Source organism: Nematolebias whitei, chromosome 17 (assembly GCF_014905685.2).
Source record: "Nematolebias whitei isolate Nwh7 chromosome 17, NemWhi1, whole genome shotgun sequence".
NCBI lineage: Eukaryota > Metazoa > Chordata > Actinopteri > Cyprinodontiformes > Rivulidae > Nematolebias > Nematolebias whitei.
In genome coordinates, this window is record NC_056514.1 from 26217911 (window position 1) to 26237682 (window position 19772).

General features: G+C 39.7%; 1 protein-coding gene across 1 annotated transcript in view; it reads right to left on the reverse strand.

Annotated features, from left to right (window-relative positions):
- Positions 1–19093, reverse strand: part of LOC119423628 (MAGUK p55 subfamily member 3) — a 28788-nt gene extending 9695 nt beyond the window's left edge. The window contains exons 1-9 of the mRNA XM_037691033.1: positions 18890–19093; positions 6683–6812; positions 6367–6485; positions 6127–6204; positions 5921–6001; positions 4828–4965; positions 1232–1313; positions 416–501; positions 240–314 (exon numbers count right to left, since the gene is read on the reverse strand). Coding sequence (XP_037546961.1) covers positions 240–314; positions 416–501; positions 1232–1313; positions 4828–4965; positions 5921–6001; positions 6127–6204; positions 6367–6485; positions 6683–6707 — 684 coding nt within the window. The 5' untranslated portion in view covers positions 6708–6812; positions 18890–19093. The remainder of the gene's footprint in view (positions 1–239; positions 315–415; positions 502–1231; positions 1314–4827; positions 4966–5920; positions 6002–6126; positions 6205–6366; positions 6486–6682; positions 6813–18889) is intronic.
- Positions 19094–19772: the final 679 nt, after the last annotated feature.

Here is a 19772-nt window from a genome sequence, read left to right on the forward strand (position 1 = left end):
ACTTTGTGTTTTTGAAACCATTAGTGAAAAGGCCAGACTTCAGGGGTATCTGAGGCAGGCTTGAAACACAAGAGTCAGGGTGGCTTCTGGGTAATACCAGATGGCTAGGCCTCAGACTGACGAAGCCTCTTGGATGAGGGGTGAAACGTTTCTTTTTAAACAAAAAAACGAAGTCCAGATGACATGATTCAACCTTTTTTGTTTATATTCATATTGTTATAAACTGGTTCTGCTCTCACCCTGCTCTCCTTCAGTTTGTCATCTTCTGCAACAGCTGGGATGATTTTCAGTGTGATGGAGCCTTGTGACTGAGACTGATGAAGAAAAATCATCATCAGTATGTTTTTACTCACCATCAGCAGCATAAACACGATGGAATTACACGACCTCACTCGACAAGCTGTCTTCTTCTTACCAGAATCTGACTGATCTCATCAGGTCTTTTGTGAGTTATCAGGTTCCCGTTAACTTCTCGAAGCTCATCTCCTACATGCACCAAACCTGGAAACAACACAAGCAGGGACACAGATTAATCAGGCGATATTTGTCACTTGTCATGCCTGTGCGTACTCCACAATTAACCAACAGGCAAGATGATGATGCAGCAGCAATATGCTCTTAATATAAAATAAACAATTATATAATTATATTTTAGTTTTTAAGTGTCAAGTTCTTCTAAGGGTTGTGAAATGCACGTTTACTTAGATTAAGCAGTTATATTAGTGTTAAATAGAAACTACAAACTGGCTAGAAAAACAAACTGGTGAATTTGAGCCATTGACTGCCTCTAGTTAACCTCGAACAAGCAACTGAACAAAACAAACGTGTGTTTGTGTGTGTGTGCGTACGCAAGGATGAGGGTTTTTTTCATATAAAGTCAGTAATGAGCCAAAAAGTAATAATTTCCCCACTGGCAACATGTCAACAATATCTCCATGGAAACAGCAAGTCATTTGTAATCTCAAAATATGCTATTTTGTAACAGTAATCCCAAGGATTTGAAGTCTGATGACAGTTCACGGGGGGGCACTCAGTTTAATCTCCTCACTCCTCTGTCTGTGTTTCAGCTTGGATAAGATGGACGTCTGGCGTATAAAAGATTACTGTACTTTGTAGGAGGTTTAGGATTATTTACATATGGCCCCCCCTTGCAGCAGATGTAATCATCCATGTTCATTTTCCTCCACAAAACTAAAAAGGACTGAACAGACTACAATAACAGAGCACTCACCACTGCGGTCAGCTGCCCCTCCCCTCATGATTCTGGCCACAATCACAGCTCCTGTGGCCTCGTCTCTGCGAATAGTTGCTCCCTGATGAAAAAGACCGCAGATTTTCAGACACGTGATTTTCAGTTCAGTGAGCCGAGACAGATCTACGACAGTCTAGTTAAACTGTTACAAGCATGAGGTTTATTTTCAAAAATCAAGTTTCTATGAAAGTAAATATCAAAATGCTACATCAGCTAGGCCTGTCAGGATAATAAATTTTGCTGGGCGATTAATCGTCTCAGAAATCATTGCGATAAACGATAATATTGTTTGAAATTTGACAATCAGTAATTAGTCAAATTTAAGGAAAAAAGTTTAATTTGTTTTGCATGTAGTCCCTTTTTTCGACCACCGGATGACGGTATAAGACTGTTTGAACCGAAGGATGGATAGTGAGGGAGCAGCAGGTCTCTAAGAAAAATGGGAGGGAGACCCCTTGACGTGACATGGGCGGTCTCTCCTTCCTTTTGTCGGTTCTCAAATTGGCGGGTGCTCTGTGTGGTTTGAGCTCCATCATAGCATTTGTCACACAAAGCTTTTAATAATAATAATAAAAATAATAAAAATCAGTAAACAAGTTCTCAGCTTATTTTTGCAGAGAAAAATGACTTTTTACACGAAGGCACGGGTTTCAACCGTGAATTTTGGAGCTTCGACAAGACGGAGGTTTGAAAATGAGGTCGATAATTTTCATTTATCATGTGATTAATTGATTTATTGTTTATCGTGACAGGCCTAACATCAACAGAAGAGCTGATGGTACAGTTTCCAAACTGTGCGCTTTTACCGGCTGTTCAGACCTTGAACTTCAGATCAGTTTTTATCCGTTTCAGTATCCAAACTCTGCAAAGTTCACACCTTGTTAATAAGCGATAAGCCGGTGTCCCTCTTTGCTGATAAGACTTGAATGGTGAATGTTAGTTTTTGAGATTAGTGTATTTCTGGACTGGAATTGAACAGGGAATGGAAGTAAACCTCAATGTTTTTTATGCATGTGTGCAAGAGTTGCAATGTGTATGAAGAATGCGTTTTTCTTTCGCTTGTTCGTGGCAGTCCAGAGTGCTGGACCCTGATGAGTGGTGGAGCAATTTTATCCACCACCAGACACAACGGCAGAGCCAGGGGGTGGTTAATGGTGGCCATGGCCATCATAGATTAACCTTCAGCCACCCCATCAGCTACCACAGTCATTTGAGGAAACTACACTTTTAAGCAATATAAAAACTAGAAAGCATAGTTTCCTCAAATGTTAGAGGTGGCTGGTTTACATACATACAATGGTGGTAGCATCTCCAATTTGGAGCCAATTTTGACGGTGACCTTTCTAACATCTAGATGCAGTCGCACACCAAAATCAAAGTTGGCACATTGTTTATTTTACAAGTTACCCAGCTCACGAGGTTTACATACGTATATGGCAGCAGCCATCTTGGATTTTGACACTGCAACCCAATTTTCAAACCCAGATGTAGCCATACACCAAAATGCAAATCAGTTCTTCATTTTTGTTCCAAGTTCTCATGCTTACAACATGCATGAATGGACGGAGGGGATTTCCACATCACCCTCATAGCTCCGTGATGGGAGACAATGTGTACCCAGAAAGTTTTTGCGATTGGGTGTCAATTACTCACTCCATGTGCAGAAACACACACAGAGGTGTCAGTGAGCATCAAACATCACCATCACATCAGCTGACGTTTCTGTGAAAATCTAAAAGTCTTCAGAAATCTAACTACATTACTTGACATTAATACAAATCTGAGACATTTGAGTCAAACTTTTGTAGACATTTCTTGTTGGCCTAATTATCCCACAGATATAAAAGAAATAAAGGAGCATCCAATGATTAGTGACTTCAGAGCTTAGTGTGGAGGAAAGGCTGTAAAAATCCGAGGTGTGCCGACAGCGAACTTACACAGCTTCACTGTGAACATAGTGCTGAGTTTACTGAGGTGAATATAATGTGACATAATGCTGCTCACACGGTTCTGTGGTTGAAACAGGTCATTTTAGCAAACACTGATCACAGTGAGTTCAACCAGCTCTAAAACAATCAGAGCCAACAAACGAAAAGAAAAAAAAAAAAAAAATCAGAAAAATCCCAAGGATTTTGGTCTAATTGTCATAAGTCAACCAGCAGCTGAGCAGAGAAAAGACATTTGGGCAGCTGTGGCTGAGTGGTTAGAGCAGTCGTCCTCCAAGGCAAGAGTTGGGGGTTCGAATCCACAAGCAGTCACATGCCGAAGTTATCCCACCACGCAGCAGATTATGCTGCGATATTCAAGTTGTAAAGGGTGAAGGCATGAACAAAACCATCTGAGCTGAGCGCTGTTTGTCCCAACAGCTTTTGAGCCAGTCAGCGTGAGAGAAGACGTTGCTTTTAGACTTTTAGCTAGCGCACTACTAACGGAGTTACGTCAGTGCAGGCAGGTGGGGCGGGGGTGCGCGCAGCTCGGTTCGGTAGACCGTGCGCTCGGTTCTGTTGACGCGGTGGGGCACCCCGCTTGTATAATGGCAGGGAAAACACTGAATGCATCAACCACCAATTTATGGTCGAGTCTGAGCGCGGAGCCTCACCTGAGTCTGACTGCACCAACAGAGACTGGGAGCTGGGCAGATCAAACCTCGAGACCAGCTGAGGATCAGGAAACTGGCTGATGGTTCTGATCAGCTGTCCTTTCAGGCAGCGTTTCATTTGTTTTCAGCATTTGTCACAAGTTTTGGAAGTTATAGCTCATTTAAAGGCAACCTGTTTTTTTCTTCTAGGTTACATTTATGCAGATCTTAAGCTTTAATTTTATTTAGTTTATTTGGAAACTGCACCTGCACTTTAGTTTTTCTGGTGGATTTTGTTGATCTATATTTGGTGCTGACTTTTTATATCTAAATAACAGAAGGATCATTTAATTTTTTTTATTTTTTTTAATACTTTGAGACTAAATACTTTACTAAAAGTAATTGCAGTAAAATTGACCCTTGTTTTTGTTTGTTTGTTTGTTTTTATATAATACTACAAAGCAACATGTTAATTTTGTCAAATGAATAACTGATTTGTCTTTTTTTGTTGTCGTTATATCACAAAATGTATCGTTATCGTCAGAATGCTCTGAAATATCACAATATTACATTTGAGCCATATCGCCCACCCCTAGCACAGATTGTGGTGTAAAGCGCTTCAATTATCTCAGTAAAATAGAAAGGCGCTATACAAGTACAGTCCATTACATTTGGTCAAGCTTGAGTACTTCGTAGCCTAAAATATTAGGAATCATATTGGGGCAACAACCACAAGACAGTAAAAGCTGTTGTAGTTATATATCATTTATCTTGGTGGGAGACAAAGAATAAAATATTTAGATTGAAAATTTTTAGGGATGGCTACGCATCTCTAGAATATTTACAATGAAAATTAGGAAATTACTGTCAAACAGAATAAGAACAGATTTTCTTTAAATTTTGGTAAAATACTGAACATGCTTAATGAACGTTCCACTGCTCATGTAAATCTGCACTATAATAAACTAACATAAGGGAAAGAATGCTGGGGACTCACCAGAGGTTCCTTGTTCTTAACCAGGCGGACGATCTTCACTGACTCTTCATCAAAGTCATCGTCCAAATCTTCCGGCAGGGGTGGAAGCACCGGGTCAAACTTCTTCTGGGCCACAATGTCATGAGCTGACAGAACTGCCTGCACGACACAAACACCAATACTTAAGAGAGATGCACAATATTGGATTTTTGGCTGATATCCGATATGCAGATATGTTAAAACTTATTTGGCTGATAACCGATACCAGTACAGATATTTTTTTTCCCCTAGACCTACTTACAGAAGCTACATAGCTTTCTCTGCTGTGGAATTAAAATACTACATTATTCTACATGATCTTGATCTTTGTCAGTTTGGCCTGCTGCCAAATGCGGTTGCCAAAAAGGGGACTGAAAATGATGCAACTCTTCAACTTGGATTATGTTTAATGTCAAATTTATTCATGGCATTTACTCTCTCTAACACAATGACAACACTCGAATAGTGCAAATTTGTAATTTTCACAAATCTAAACTCAACCTGTTCACAAACAAGTGAAAAGTGCATAATTAATAGATATACTTGACAGTTTCTCAAATTAAAAATTAACTTAAAACAGAAGCCTTTTATATCGGTGAGTTATTTTGATGGAATGGCCAACGTTCAATATTTAACTGTATCTCCAATATCAGCCGATACCAATACCATGCTGATAATATCGTGCATCCCTAATACTTAATGTACCAAAGCCTGAGCAACAACAAAACATATTAAGATAAAAACGTGAAGAAAAGTCAGAAACATAAATATTTAATCTGTTGCTCCTGTTTCAGTTATTTTTCCTCCAAGAAAAGCGTTCCGCTGTGCAAAAATCACTGGATCAGAGTAAAACAAATGGTCTTGTCTGCGTCCAGGTGATGGAGGTGGTGGTGTGGGGGGAAGCCTGCTCTGATGCTGGGTTATGTAATCAATGTTCCACTGGAGGAAAATTAGAGCAGCTCAGAGTGAGAAATCAATAAGTATTACCATCCAAGAGATCAACTACCAGAAGAAATATTACATCTAAACGACAAGAACCGTTTTCAGCCAACTTTGTCCCAACATTTATCTGTACCTTTAGATGAGGAGTGCTCAGCAGGAGGAGGAGTTCTCGCTCATCTTCCTGCAGCGGTCCATTCTGAAGCTCCTCTGCCAGCTGATGAGAAAAAATTTCATATTTTAGGGTCTATATGATGCCTTAAAAAGATTATTAAAAAGTGAGCTTTGTCCGATTGGATTTAATGTTTCCATACGACTGGAAGTTGAACATGCTGCACCTACATCTTCTGCCAGATAGGAGGCGCTGTGCAGGACTGGAGTGGGACTGTACTTCTCGTACTGCTTCAGCTTCTCGTGGATCTGAGATGTTCAACAAATTAAGAACATGTGAACACACAACTTGCAGAATCAGTGCTAATATTTGTTGTGTATAATAATAAATGTGAAAGTTTTATAATCACCATAGGCACTAAGAAAAAAACAAATACAGCTGCTAGATCTAATCAGAAACATCTGCCCTACCTTCATGAGGTAACTGATGCTTTTTTCACTGAAGACATCTCTGAGGAAGACTAGGTCCTCTTTGTGGTTGGCATCAGGGTGAAGCTGAGATGTGAGAAGGGCCAGAGTCTCATGCAGCCCTGTGTATCATAAAACACGTTTATTATAATCTACACTAGTTAATCATCTCAGCATCATTTTTCTACCATTTCACATCTCTAATGAAGACTTGCAGGATCATTTATTACTCCATTATAGATGATCAAACACACAATGCATCTATAAATCCACAAACCTGCCTTATGACCAAGTAGCTCGTGGACATGTTTCAATGTACCTGCACTTGCAGACACGATGGGCATGTTTAATCATTCAGAAGACGAGGAGACGAATCACATCTGCAGGTTCTCACAAAAGCTCCAGTTTTCTTCAGTTCCTCACGTGCAGATGAAGTTAGAAATCACAGACTTGAATAGAAACAGAAACAAATAATGTGAAGACACTAAAACACGCTTAAATCCACACACAACAACTTCTTCGATTTGTTCTTCCTGCAGGCAGTTTGAGGTTTAATGGGTGTTCGATCGCTACAATTACTGCTTATAGAAATAATGCAAGCTAAAAACTAAACCTCTTGTGTGACGCCAACAGGAGGAACAATGTTTCCATTCAAATACCACTGAAATGGAACCTCCCATATAATCGAGCATGTAATCTGCCGTGTCCTGACAGTGATCAATCGATTCATCACCGTGCTGAAGCTTCACTACGTACAAATTAAGAGCTGCTCGCTGTTGAGGCACGAAGCTTTCATTTCATTTCAAACTGTGTGCCGCACTGAAAAAAGCGAGGTCAGATAAAACCGAGCACTTTTGTCCAGAAACATACTTCAACTCGTCACCTTGGCAACGCTACGGTTGCACTTTTAAGTGAAAGCAGCCGTTCATAGGAATATTTTCTCCTAGTCTAAGAGTTTAGTGCGCTCCTGCAGCTTCAGGGTTTCTTTTAAACAGCATGCAGGATCCAGATGTATGCATGTTTATGGGGGGAGTGGTGGCGCAGAGGTTAGAGAAGGTGGGCCTGTGATCGGAAGATCGCCGGTTCAAGCCCCAGTACCCACATCAAAAATGTGGGTGGGGTAGGTGAAGCACCCACACCTGCCCCCACCCTCATTCGCCCCACCCTGGGCCCATGAGCAAGGCCCTTAACCCCCATCTGCTCCCTAAACAGGTCTCTCTTGAAAATGAGTTCTCGTGGCTCATTGAGACTACCTGGATAAATAAAGGGTAAATAAAATTAACAAATGCCTACAGAACAGTTGTGGTCAATTCGTTAATTATTTATAAATATTGATTTGTTTTCCGACTCCGAGATGGTTGCTGAAGTGTTACACAGAGCTCAACTTATTGTTGTTCAATTCTGAGCTTCAAACCTGCCAAACATTGTCACTTTACCGTTAAGCCAAATCCAGTTTGCCATTTTTGTTATTTGTAGAGATGCACGACATTGGATTTTTGGCTGATGTCAATATGCCAATATCTTTAAACTTAGTTGGCCAATAACAGATACCAATACTGATATTTTTTTCCCTAGACCTACTTACAGAGACTACATATCTTCTCTGCTGTGGAATTAAACTACTACATTATTCTTCATGGTCTTTGTCAATTTGACCCACTACCAAATGCAGATGCCAAAAATGGGAATGAAGATGTAACATTTCAACTTGGATTATGTTTAATGTCAAATTTATTCATGACATTTAATCTCTCTAGCACAATGACAACACTCGAACAGAGCAAATTTGTAAATTTCACAAATCTAATGTGAATGTTCCTGTAAAGTGCTGTAGATGAACATATGCATGAGATATATTCATAAATTAAACGGATTCTTTCATTTTTCTGGACCGTATATAATGTGCATTGAATTTAGAAATGTAACGTGAGACGTTAATTATCTTTGACTCACCAAACGACAGTGGGTCATTTATTAACAGAATCAAAGTTTAACACATCACACATTTACATTAATTGGCAAAATATGGAAAATAACAACATGGCTAATTTTAGCAAGCTGTACAATTTTGATTGACCACACGGCGGTGGAAGAGAACTTTACACAGACATTTCTAAAATATCTGGAATGATTTCTACCTGATAGAAGAATTTTAAAGATGGAAAGATGAAGTTTAGAGGGAGAAAAAGATGGGTGAGGGGGTTTGTTTGTGTCAGCATTCAGGACGGCACTCTCCGGGCTTTTCTCAGCTTCTTCCCCAGTACACTTAGGTGGTATAACTCGACTCTTTTACCTGGAGATGTCTCCACTGGTACGAAAGTCCATTCAACGCACCCTTTCAGCGTCTCCGTAGGAACAGCTGTGAATCGTCCGAAGTAGTGACGGTATTCCGTCCGACACAGGTTCACCTCACGAGTGGACTTCACATGAGTGGAGTCCGTCAGAGGTGGAAGATGTTATAATCCCATAAGACTCGGAAGAGCTCTGTGGTCATGTCAGGATCTTCCTGTTTCCCAGCACGGGAGCTGCAACGACTCCAACTCGACTCTCCACCCGACTGGAAACTCCACACGACTCTCGACACTGCTCGACACTCCTTTGAACTAGGAAGTACCGACATTTTAAAGAGCTCTATTTCCGGTTCATTTGGGAGTTTCTGATTGGTCAATATCGACCAGACAGGGGTGTGTTTTGTGACGCAAGAGGTCACTAGAAGTCAGAAAAACAGCAAGAATGTTATGGAACAGATTGAAAATGTTTTTAGACACAGAGAGAGAAATGTTTGGACGAGTTGGCGGAAAAACAGGTGCCAGCTTCTCTATTTACGTCTGAGAGGATGTAAAAACACGACAGCTCGTTCCAACAACTGGTCTGCGTTTGACTCCAACCTTGGACCACTTACACTGCTCATTCAAAGACAGAAAATCAGAAAATGCATAATTACTCTGTAACAGACCTTAACATGAATTCTAACTTTGCATGAGGATTTAAAAATCATTGTTACTGTTTTCACAGTTAATTAAAAATGATTAGTTCACTACAACATCTAAAATGGTTTGAACTAAAACACTTTGATTATCAAACATTTGTAAAACAGTAATGATAATAGAAAAGAGAGTGTTCTTTCACTTGAATTTTCAAGAAAGAAAGTCTCAGGATGGGTCAACCTGTATTTCTGGATTCAAATCAATGAAATGACAGCTTCTGTCCCATATGGTCCTTAAGGTCAAAGTTTTTGACATCAGGCCTAGTTCACTACAGTGCCCCGAGACAACTTTGTTGTGATTTGGCGCTAAATAAATAAACTGAATTGAATTGAATTAAACTCAACCTGTTCACAAGCAACAAGTGAAAAGTGCATAAGTAGCAGTGCATTAAAGGCTTCCGTTTTAGGGCATTTAATTTAAGAAACCATCAAGTATATCGGTGAGTTATTTTAATGAAATGGCCGATGTCTGATATTTAAATTTATCGCCAATATCGGTCGATATAGATACCGTGCCAATAATATCGTGCATCCCTAATTATTTGTTTTGTGGTACTTTAAAAATGTTATGCTTTTAAATTTTAATGTACATATTTCAGTGGTAATGATCGTGTTGTCATTGTTGGTTTTATCTCACCGAGCTGCTGGGAGATTAGTTGGCGACTCAAAACTGAGGAAAAACACAGTTTTGTTGTGGTCTCACTGAACTCTACCACCACGTGACCGACAACTGGTTTCAGCAAGTAGTTATTCAAAATCGTGGCCTTTTTTTGTTTGCATGATTAGCCACACAACATTATTAGCCGTGCCTATTATTTTATAATCCCGCTCCACCCACTTTGTTCCAACCTTGGTGTCCAATTCCAAGGACATTTGAGTTGGATGCTTTCGGTCAAAGGAGAGCTGTATCAAAATCCATCTCTAATGTTTGAGACAGATTGGAGACACCCACTGTAAAAATCAGGTGGGTTCCAGATGGCGTGGAGACGCACTCAATGGTTTTGTGGCCATTTTGGGGGAAAAAAGTCAAGACTGCGGGCCTTTGACTCACTTGAGGAAGTTAAACATTGAGAATGTAGCCAATTTTGGAGACACCCTCATAAATGTCATTCAAGTACTCACAGACCAGTGAGATGCCACCTTTACAGTCAACATTATGTTCTTTTGGAAACTTCAGCAAATGTGTCCTTTAACTGTACCAGCAATAATAATAATTAAATTTAAAACTATATAAACATATTCTCTTTCTGTATAAGTTTAAGGGAATTGGCATCTTATTTGTGAACACTACACTAAAAGGAAACAGTGCTTCAAATGCTACCACCTCCTGTTGAAATAAATTCACCTAAGACTTAGGAACCTGGTATTCATAAAGTAAATAATTTAAAGAAAAACTGTAAATTACTGCTTTAATTGTTTTGCCATTACTATGATGACTAAAGTCAATTTTATTTTAACTAAGCTCTGGTAAAATTAATGAGATTTGATGTAAATGAGAATATTTGGCTCACAAATATAATTTTTGCGGCAGCACGGTGGTGCAGCTGGTAGAGCGGCTGCCTCTCAGCGAGCAGGTCCCTGGTTCAAATCCCGGTTCGGGGGCCTTTCTGGATGGAGTTTGCATGTTCTCTCCGTGCATACGTGGGTTTTCTCCGGGTACTGCGGTTTCCTCCCACAGATTAAAAACATGCATGTTAGGCTGATTGGTGACTCTAAATTGTCTCTAGGTGTGAGTGAGAGAGTGAATGGCTGTTTGTCTCTATGTGTCCCTGTGATGGACTGGAGATCCGTCCAGGTGTACCCTGCCTCTCACACAGTGACTGCTGGACATGGGCACCAGTGACCTCCGCAACCCAAAAATAAAGAAGCGGGTAAAGATAATTGATGGATGATATATTTTTGCAGTTCGCATCTTTCATGGGGGTACTTAGAGCGATTCAGTAAGGTATAAATGAGTGTGACTGATACGCCTCTGCTAATTGGTGCCCTGGTTGCGTCTGATTTCTAAAAAGACTGAGCTGGTCATGGACAAAATGCTGAATCGGAGGCTTGAAAACACCAGTCTACAGAGTAAAAGGGTGACGTTGGGTGGGAATACGAGTGAAGAGTTTCTTAGCCACTTTTGATTGTGTTCATGACCATTTTTATCTCGAAACTCTTAGTCTCCAATCCAACTTGCTCTGTTTTCTAATTACAAAAGCTTAAACTCAACATCTCTCATTTATTTTATCTCCCTCCATCTCATTGAGTCAAGTTATTTAATGTTTCCACTGGCCATATGGTGTTTTTATCCAACCTTGTTGATTGAAGATGGCAGAGCCCAGAGATGTGAAAATCACTGAAACAATCAGGGACCACACAGAAAACTGAAGAAAGCTCTGCAGTGTAGCTTTGTGCAGCTTCAACAACCAATATGAGCTGCAGTGTGTTTTAACCAGCTCACTTTAACCTCAGTGTCTCATGTCAAATTTAAAAAAATGGTTCAAACACAGAGTTCAGAGTTTAACCTCTTAGCTTTCCTCTCTACTCGCACACTACCAGCCGTGCACGCCACCTGCTCGCCACTCGTTTGCTGTTGGACGGCTCTCAAGCAGGAAACAAAAGGGGGTGAGGGGAAAGAAAAAGACAGCAATATGTTGCTGATGCCATCTGCCCAGTCATGTGTGTGACCATCAGGGACACCACACACATGGCTTATCCGACATGTTGCCGTTTGACAGAATTTATTTTCCAGATCTGTTGGGAAAACGTTACCAGCTGTACATTTTGTGACATAATCTTTGGAAAAAAATGTTAGTGTTGTTTAAAAAAATATACATTTATTGTTCTAGTGTGCATCCAGAATCAAAAAGGATTTGTCAATTAAAAATATCCATCATTTACAATCTAAAGGATAACATGACATCATGTTGAACTTAATGTAAAATTTATTTTCTGCCTTTTACATTAAATTTTAAGCAGAAAAAATGTTTCTTTATTTTCCCCAGTCCCATAAAAAAACAACCTGTTAATGTTAGACAAAAGTTGTGTTAATTTGTTTGTATTTAACCCTCCTGCCTCCCTTGTGTCAAAATGATTCTAAAGTCTTAACTGTTAAGGCCGAGACCTTAAGGGTCAATTTGACCCAAGGGCAGCAGGAGGGTAACACTGTCCACAATACTCAAGATATTTTTAAAAACAAAACAGTAATTATTACGTTTTCACCTCTAGTCTACTTTTTTTTTTTTTTTTTTTTTTATGTAGGTTTTATTTTTTAAAGAAAAAAGCTTTCCAAAGAGGAGTTTTAGTTTAACTTCAAGTTTTGGAGGATCTGTGGACTTGAGAAATTTGTTTAAAAAAATAACAAAAAAAACTAACCTAACAGTCTGTTTTGTGCATGCTCACCATCATTTTGTGCACTACAAACAAATACAAATGGAGTCAGTTTTAGAGTTCAGGCAGTACAGGGTTCTGCAGCCCTGGTCTGTGGCCAATACAATTTGCATCTCAATACACTGTCAATTCATTTAATTAAAGATACACAGGCAGAGTGCAATAAAAATTCAACCTTTGAATCACGACACAATGCAATTCATTGTTTTGATTGACACACAGCAAAGGAATGGTCCAAATGTCAGAAGTGAGACTACTAATTAAAAATGGCTACTCAGAAAACGGGTCTTGTATTAAAATTAAAAACATTGTTATAAACCCTGACACACTGATCATACACAAAATGAGGCTTGGTGAAAAATGAATAAAACTGCTAGCAGCAGATGTGTTTAATATATTTGAGTTTAGTAACTCAGCAATGAGAAATAAAATGTAGCAAGTTTTCAGTGATTGTTGCCGTTTGCTCTGGCGCTGCAGCAGTTTGCCTACTGGACTGTAAGTTTTGTTAAAGAGAAAATACCGCTAACAGCAGGAAGTGAGGCCAGAAACAGTTGTCCACTGTGAAGAGAGGGAATCTGGTATTTATACACAAACAGAACCCCACTTTAACTTTTCTGTCATTTCTTACAGTGGATGTATATGCAGTGCATGGAAACAAACCTAAATGCTAACAATGACTATTATTTAAAAAAAAGGATTTTATCAGTACTAGGACATAATTCAGCTTTTTTTTTTATTTTTTTACTCCAAGTCTTTTTATTGAAATATATAAGCAATACAAACATGAACATAATATCCACCTCCCCTCACTCTAACAGAGATTCATCCCTCCAACAGCATTACTGTACCGATCAATAATCTAGTATCAGTTATCTTGCATACAATCATGCTGACACATCCTTTGCATATTAAAATTACATGGAGAAAGTAAAATTAAAGTATAAATAAATTGAGTGGTAATGAAGTAAGATGGATTTAGAAGACAAAAAAAAAAAGGTCCTTATAGGTTTAAATTATATACAGAACACAGCCTCTACAAATACAGAAAACAGTATAGCAGCCGATAGGCACATTAAAAACAATAATTTCAGGAAACCATCAAGTCCTGGAGATTTTCCAGTTTGCATGGACTGAATTGCATGAATAACTTCCTCTATGAAAAATGGTTAGTCTAGATTGGATGCAGTTTTCTTATCAATTGTGGGGGCATGCATTTTCTTGAAAAATTTGTCAAATAAAATATGGTTACTAAGGGATTCACCATCATACAGCTTTGAGTAAAATCTATGGAAACGTGAATTGATTTCTGAATGATCTTTTTCTTTAGTACACAATTCATCATTTATCTCACCAACGGTCTCATTCACAGTCCTCTCATGGAGCTGATGGGCAAGAATCTTCCCTGTCTTTTCACCACATTCATAAGTTTACTATGGACTTTTTTCATTAGGTTTGATATGTCCTGTTGATAACAGGTTGAACTCTATGAGAAGGGTTTGTCGTTTGAAGAAATCATTGGATGGGAGTGGTAGCAAGTGTAGAATCTAATTTGAGGATTCAAGGTTCTTTGTCATTTGTTTGAGGATATCATCTGTTAGCTGTTCCAAGATTTGTATTGTGCAGTTTTCTTTGTTGTGTGCTACAGTGAGGAAAATAAGTATTTGAACAGCCTGCGACTTTGCAAGTTCTCCCATTTAGAAATCATGGAGGGGTCTGAAATTTTTATCTTAGGTGCATGTCCACTGTGAGAGACATAATCTAAAAAAACAAACAAAAAATCCAGAAATCACAATGTATGATTTTTTTAAATAATTTATTTGTGTGTTAATGCTGCAAGTAAGTATTTGAACACCTGTCAATCAGCAACAGTTCTGGCCCTCAAAGACCTGTTAGTCCGCCTCTAAAAACTCCACCTCCACTCCACTTATTTATTATTCTAAATTAGAAGCACCTGTTTAAGGTCGTTAGCTGCATAAAGACACCTGTCCACCCCACACAATCAGCAAGACTCCAACTACTAACATGGTTAAGACCAAAGAGCTGTCCAAAGACACCAGAGACAAAATTGTAGACCTCCATAAGGCTGGAAAGAGCTACGGGGCAATTGCCAAGCAGCTTGGTGAAAAATTATCAACTGTTGGAGCAATTATTAGAAAATGGAAGAAGCTAAACATGACTGTTAATCTCCCTCGGACTGGGGCTCCATGCAAGATCTCACCTCGTGGCGTATCAATGATCCTAAGAAAGGTGAGGAATCAGCCCAGAACTACACGGGAGGAGCTGGTCAATGACCTGAAGAGAGCTGGCACCACTGTTTCCAAGGTTACTGTGGGTAATACACTAAGACGTCATAGTTTAAAATCATGCATGGCACGGAAGGTTCCTCTGCTTAAATCAGCACACGTCCAGGCCCGTCTTAAGTTTGACCATGACCATTTGGATGATCCAGAGGAGTCATGGGAGAAAGTTCTGTGGTCAGATGAGACCAAAATAGAACTTTTTGGTCTTAATTCCACTCGCCGTGTTTGAAGGACTAAGAATGATGAGTACCATCCCAAAAACACCATCCCTACTGTGAAGCATGGGGGTGGAAGCATCATGCTTTGCGGGGTGTTTTTCTGCACATGGGACAGGACGACTGCACTGTATTAAGGAGGGGATGACTGGGACCATGTATTGTGAGATTTTCGGGAACAAGCTCCTTCCCTCAGTTAGAACATTGAAGATGGGTCGTGGCTGGGTCTTCCAACATGACAATGACCCGAAGCACACAGCCAGGAGAACCAAGGAGTTGCTCCGTAAGAAGCATATCAAGGTTCTGGAGTGGCCTAGCCAGTCTCCGGACCTAAACCCTATAGAAAATCTTTGGAGGGAGCTCAAACTCCATGTTTCTCAGCGACAGCCCAGAAACCTGGCTGATCTAGAGAAGATCTGTGTGGAGGAATGGACCAAAATCTCTGCTGCAGTGTGAGCACACCTGGTGGAAAACTACAGGAAACATTTGATCTCCGTAACTGCAAACAAACCCTACTGTACCAAATATTAACAATGATTGTCACAGGTGTTCAAATACTTATTTACAGCAGTAACACACAGATAAAAAAAAAATTTTTAAATCATAAATTGTGATTTCCAGATTTTTTTTAGATTATGTCTCTCACTGTGGACATGCACCTAAGATGAAAATTTCATACCCTCCATGATTTCTACGTGAGAGAACTTGCAAAGTTGCAGGGTGTTCAAATACTTATTTTCCTCACTGTACATATCATTTGTCCTCTCAGGTACGCCTTCATCGATTCCCATACTGTTAAAGGAGACATTTCCAGGGTCTGGTTATGTTCAAGAAAAAAAAAATTGATGTATTAAGGGTCCCTGAGTGATAATTGCCATGGGAAATTGGTACACAGAGTCATCAACAGGGGGGCATGGTTGGAGCTGATTATAATAATAATAATAATAATGTCATCACAATGTCAGCACTGTATGTTTCCATACAATGGCGAAATTAGTCTCTGCATTTAACCCATCCACCACCAGGTGGTGCAGTGGGCAGCTATTGAAAGCGCCCGGGGGACATTTTTGGGGATTATAGCTCGATATTCACACTCATTAATGAAAAAAGCCTTTCATCCAAAAATAAATATTCGAGTGCATGTTCTATGTGAGAGTATGTTCCATGGATCGGTGAGAAGAGTAGATCCTAGCTGTAGAATATTGAAAGCGGCACCAATCAGTTCTCCCATTCGTATCCAGAAGGAGCTGCATGCAGTTGAGGCCGCGTGGGTTGTGGACACAGTTCTAGATGAGCTTAGGTCCAAAGTAGGTGTTGACATAAGGTGCCCAATAAAGAACCATCAACCCACCCAGGGGCGGCTGTAGCTGAGTGGTTAGAGTAGTCCTCCAATGCAAGAGTTGGGGGTTCGAATCCACCAGCAGTCACATGCCGAAGTGTCCCTGGGCAAGACGCTGAACTCCTCATTGCCTCTGATGTGCGTCCCATCGGTGTATGAATGTGCTAAAGCACTGATTAGTCTCTTTAGGATTATTTCTTCAATTAGCTTTGTAGAGATCTAGTAGAGTGATGTATGAATGGGTAAATGAGGACAGAGATTGTGCTCCAACGCACTTTGAGTGTCTTGATAAGATAGAAAGGTGCTATACAAGTACAGTCCATTTACCATTTACCTAGTAGAGCATGTCATTTGTGCCGCCTGCTCACAAGTGCCATAATTTCGATTAAATCCCAAAACTGCGTTGACACATGGCTGCTTTACCAATGTAATCCCATGAGGTACAACTGTTTGGAGAAAAAAAATAGGAATGTTCTGTCTCAGTATTAAATGTCTAATGTTTATATTTATGCCAACCATTGACACAGCAGGGGAAGTGTTTTTAAGGATTTCTTTTATTTTTAAAAAGTGTATACTAGAAGTAATGTTGACACAAGGCCAAAATCTGAGATTACTTTCTTGACCCAACATTCACTGATAATAGAGCTACTTTGAGATTTACTCTAGATTGTATCTGGTCTTTTTAAATGAAACGCCATGCTTGCAGGGGAAGTCAGGAGGCAGACAGCTCTTAAGAGGCTTAAAGGAAAATCACTTGAAAACACCTTTAGCACACCCACTCAGACACAGCAGGGAAAGAAGATCAAGCTAACACTTCCACGCAAGGAAACTAAAACGTGCATTGTGTCTGCGGGGAGGGGAAACCCGACAGTGACAAAAGAAATCCAAACCTTCACAGCCAATAATTTATTTTGTGGTAGAGCAGGAGCTTGACATAAAAAAAAGTGATCAAGTCTGGTTGGATCCAGATTGCAGACTTTTGATCTTTGGCTCATATTAAACTGAACATGAGCTCATGATAATGATCCAATTAAAGCCTACCGACGGTAGAAAGGGGTCATGCATGGATGGAACATGAGACGGTTTATCCTTGGGGATAAATATGTAAAAGCCCCCCTCCCTCCCTAATCTTACAAAGCAAAAAGATGTCACGCTACCATGATTTGGTGAATCTGCGATGCCTTTTTATTTCATATAATGCTACTCCTTCAGTCACATAAGAGCTTTGATTCCCTTTACTGTATTTTGTTATCACCGAAGTCAAAAGAGCGATAATGTTTAAACGCCTGTTCATGCATTTGTCTGATGTGGAAGCAAAATATCTATAAAAAAACAAACCAACAGGAAATGTATTGCAATTTTAACTTTTGGAGTAAGACACATTTAAGATGGCCACCACAACTAAGTCGTCTTGGAAAACATTAAAACTCGATTTTATACTTCCATCTATTCCGTTTGTAGAAGTTTGAATTCATTTTGAGCTGTGAGGGTCTTTGTGGTGCATGTGTGGTAATTGCGCTTCTTATGACGTTTTTGTGCGTCTGTCTTTTCTTCTCTTAAACTTTACAACCTGAAGATTTGCATACCATTGTATGTTGGTTGGTTTGCATTGTTTAAAAATATTCTTTTAGCATGTCTTTCAATGCAACTTTGGTCTATTTGTGGTACTTTTTACATCTGAATGGATTTGATATGAATTTGCAACTAATTTTGACCATTCCAGATCTCATTTTTAGTTGTTTTATCAATTATACACACCAAAAAAAAAAGTTAATTTTACTGAACTCTGAAGATGAGAATCATAAAATTGATTTTCTCAGGTTAGAAATACAGGTGCCGATTCTTCAGTGATCGTTTAATAAAAGAACTGTTTGACTCTGACCTTCACTAATAACCACAGCCCCCATCCCTGTAGCTGCAGCTCAAAGGCCTGTCATGTGTCTTGGGGGGGGGGGGGGGGGGGTGTCAACACACCTTGTTTTATGGTCCATTTAAATAACTGAGTGAACAGTGTGTTGTTTTTGTATAAACAGTCCTAGGATGACTAGACTGTGCACTGCTGTTGTAAGTGGCATTTTTCTTGAGCTGCCCATCAATCACCCACAGGTGAAACACGCCCCTCATTATCACGCAGCAAACATTTACTCAACCCTCACTTTATAAAGAACAGCATACATATCAGAGTTTCACAGCTAAAACGTGTCGTTTATAGTCTGGACTTGTGTCATAAAGACGAAGCTGCACGTTTCTCGGTTCTTGCCGCTCAGACTGGCTGAAAACCTGTTAATTGAGCGCACATTGAACGCATCTTTACCTTGTTGAGCCGCGTGCCTTCATCTCCGTCTCTTTGTCTTCGCTCCGCTCAAAGGGACAAAAAACCCTCCGTCCTGTCCCCCCTTTGTCTTCTCCCTCTCTCCGTTGACTCGGTGTGAAACTGGCTGCAACACATCAGGGTTTTATTTCTCCGTGAACCGCCCCTTCACCCCCTCCGACCGTCAGTCAGTCTCCTGTGTCTTCCCTCGCTCTCCCATGCTACCTTCAGGAACTCCTCGTAAAATCCGATTGCTCCAAGAAAGAAAAGTGCTTTTTAAATAGAGTACTGTAAATGTCTTAGACGGGACTGTTGTTTTATTTTTGAGATCTCGCGAGATGTGTGAACGCTCAGGATCAATCACGGGCAGGGGTCTTCTTCTGCAACCTCTGGCTCTGGGGCCACATGTGGCTCTTTGAGCCCTCTGCACTGGCTCCTTCAGGCTTTGACCAAAACTAAAATAAAACTGAATTTTATTTAAATTATTGCCAACAATGAAAATGCCTAGTTTTACCAGATTTCCTGTCATTTTCAAACATGTGAAGAATAGTACAAATACCAGGCGTAAAACATGTGGACTACATGCTAGTAAGCTTGTTAGCCACTTTAAGTCCACTTCCAGTCTCTTTCTCTCAAAAACCACCAGAATGTTTTGGAATATCTTTAAGACAAGTTGCTGAGAAGGAATGACACTAAAAATAAAACACAACAAACAAAGTCAAAGTAAACAAAAGTATTTATTTTTCTTTGAAAATATAACTGGATATCCAACAAACTGGCCTGTTTTTATACTGTCTTTAACTTTATGCTTTATGATACTTAATTCTTCAACAATAAACAGATCTCCCATCGGTCTGCAGAGTTCAGTGTTTTAATTATTATAAAA